At 45.9% G+C, this 2,500-nt stretch overlaps 2 protein-coding genes; both read right to left on the bottom strand.

The window, feature by feature from the left end:
• The window catches only part of CNAG_03649 (hypothetical protein), a 1,311-nt gene extending 695 nt beyond the window's left edge, over positions 1–616 (bottom strand). Inside the window, exons 1-3 of the mRNA XM_012191974.1 lie at positions 428–616; positions 97–358; positions 1–40 (exon numbers count right to left, since the gene is read on the bottom strand). The exon at positions 1–40 is cut by the window's left edge and continues 235 nt beyond it. Of these exons, the coding sequence (XP_012047364.1) occupies positions 1–40; positions 97–358; positions 428–575 (450 nt within the window). The 5' untranslated portion in view covers positions 576–616. The remainder of the gene's footprint in view (positions 41–96; positions 359–427) is intronic.
• Positions 617–733: 117 nt separating this feature from the next.
• Positions 734–2,500, bottom strand: part of CNAG_03648 (UDP-glucose:glycoprotein glucosyltransferase) — a 6,089-nt gene continuing 4,322 nt past the window's right edge. The window contains exons 15-23 of the mRNA XM_012191771.1: positions 2,210–2,500; positions 1,989–2,157; positions 1,907–1,933; positions 1,746–1,855; positions 1,462–1,695; positions 1,362–1,410; positions 1,139–1,313; positions 1,063–1,088; positions 734–1,010 (exon numbers count right to left, since the gene is read on the bottom strand). The exon at positions 2,210–2,500 is cut by the window's right edge and continues 273 nt beyond it. Of these exons, the coding sequence (XP_012047161.1) occupies positions 789–1,010; positions 1,063–1,088; positions 1,139–1,313; positions 1,362–1,410; positions 1,462–1,695; positions 1,746–1,855; positions 1,907–1,933; positions 1,989–2,157; positions 2,210–2,500 (1,303 nt within the window). The 3' untranslated portion in view covers positions 734–788.

Here is a 2,500-nt window from a genome sequence, read left to right as displayed (position 1 = left end):
ATCGAGGAAAATGTAGTTATTGATAGTACCAAGTATCCTCCTACAAGTCCATAAGTAAATGGAGAATTCTTTAGCCTCTAGCTGAACGCTACTCACTTGAACAGTCCGATGTCTTCACTGAACCAATCAGGCATTCTCGGCTTGTCAGGCATCATCCAAAACATGACACCGCATCCAGCCAGAGTACATCCCAAGAACAAGTGTCTTCTAGGGGAAAAGGAAAGTGGTCTTGCGTATATGACTCGCTCTTCCAAAATGGTGTGTGCCGGGAGTTTTGACGAGGGGGTTATGGGTCGCCATGGCCAAGGGGAGGTAAGAGCGACAGTAGAATGAGCGTTGGAAGATGGTGTTGGTGAGTCTGTTTGTACGTTAAGCGATAATTGATTAGCTATAAATTTGAAGATAGCCTATAAATGGGATCGTTCACCTTTAGGAGCAGCTGGAACTTTAACAGCCCGTTTTGAAGCAAAGTGGAACGCTTTCTGCAGAGCTCCCTGTCGAAGAGCGTCCTTTCCATTTGATCCAGTGATGAACCATCCCCTGCGAGAAAATCTAATGGCACCAGGTCCAAACATGTTTTGTTGGACTCAAAATTGTTTTTGAACGAAGATGAGACGGGAAAATGCATAAACAACGAAGAAAACGACCTAACCAACGGCCATTTTCGCAACTCAAATCTCGAGTTCCTAGTTCCGAATTCCGATTAGAATGTGCCTGGAAATGGGATACAACGTGCCTGAGAAACAAATAATGCATTTCATTCTGTGTTGTTTACTAGTCATAATAAATCACAGCTCATCCCCGATACGTCCTTCAGCTTCACGCTCTGTCTCCCCCTCTTTCCCTTCGACCCCAGAAACGTGGCGTTCTGACGCCAAATAGTCCACGCTGATAGCCAAAGCCCCGCTTTCTTCACCCTCCTCTGACACCCGAGCAGCGAACGCGGCAATTTCTTGGTCGTACGCGTCCCACTCTGGAATCTGTCGAGCACGGACAAGCTTGGGCTCCTTCTGTTAAGGGGTTAACCCATTTTTCGGAAATATTTATGAGTAGAGCACTTACAGTAAGAGGGTTTTGACAAAGGTCGACTATCAGATATGATCAGTACCAACACTTAAGAGATTACATAATGACATACTAGTCTTCGCCGTGGCCAAGCTTTCATCGCTGCACCAAGTTTGACACCACAACCAGTCTTGATCCAGTGTCCATATAGGGATTTGATCCTGCATTGAGTTGGGAAGGTCTTGATCCAGGTTGGCAAGTGAATTAGGATCGGCTGAAAGTGCATGGTATTGCCCTCGAAGTCGATCCTAAAACCGGTCAGCTGGGCCTGGCAGAGTGAAGTAGATTTTACTTACTCCCGTAGCGAGCTGCCTGAACTTTTTGAGATCAACAACGTACAGAGCACTGTCCAATAATCAGTATGTATTTGAAGAACAGAATTCGAGATGTCAATACCTAATATGGTACGGTCTTCCTCTCAGCGCTTCCTTCCAATATCCGCTCTTCCAGAATCTAAAGCCTTCCATCTCTTTTCGGCTGTTACCCATAGGCGCATAGCCGTAGACCCTTCCATGCAAATCGACATCCACTAGCTCCTTCATGTCAGTACGAACAATCTGGTCGGCATCGACAAAGATGACTTTGTCAAGAGACATGGGGAAAAGGACATCGAGGAAAAGGATCTTGTATCTGAGAGATAGTGTGAGATCTTGCGTGAAGGAAATTGCAAAAAAACTTACGCCCAAATGATTCGTTGCTTCTCTGTCTGAGCTCGCAGCCAGTGCGGCCACTTGTAAGTTACGAACTCGTATTGAAAGCCGTATTCCTCGGCAAGTTTAGGGATAAACGTCTGAATACCTGTTAGTGTTATTCAACCGGCGGAAAGAGGGAAATGGTTCACAATGAAAGTTGGGGAAAGGAAGTTTTCCTGTACAAACGAAGGTCAATAAGCCGATTATGTCATATCAGGATGAATAGCTTACGATAAACCAAAATTTGACAGAGCTATTGGTGTGCTTCATGACACTAAGAATCATGATTGATGCAAAACGCTCGTACAAAAGACCAGAAGCAACAGTGAAAATGTTAATATCGGCATGCTCAGACTTAGCGGGCGTAACCTTTGTTGACAGTCCAACGATAGACTTCATCCTAAGTCATCATCAGCGATGATCAGTCTCGTACTATAAGTAACCGAGCTTACCTTGAATAGACCTGTTTCGCCAATCCTTCCGGAGCAGCAACCGATTCTTGAAGGACGTCGGCTTTCTCCATACCCTCTTTCCTTGCGAATCTTGGGTATATCGTCTCTCCATCAAAGCTTGACAGACTGACACCGTCTCCGACTTCCCCTACCGACGGGCTATCCCAACCCTCGGCACCAATGCTCTCAAGGTTGAAGACTTCTTCACCCCTACCCGGTCTGATGGACAATGTATAGTAACCAGGCGTGGCGCGGAATTGCAAGTAACCGAGGTTAGCCATCACTTGTGTA

This window comes from Cryptococcus neoformans, chromosome 2 (genome assembly GCF_000149245.1).
Source record: "Cryptococcus neoformans var. grubii H99 chromosome 2, complete sequence".
NCBI lineage: Eukaryota > Fungi > Basidiomycota > Tremellomycetes > Tremellales > Cryptococcaceae > Cryptococcus > Cryptococcus neoformans.
Note: the sequence above shows the minus strand (reverse complement) of the source record. Positions and strands in the feature narration are given on the sequence as shown.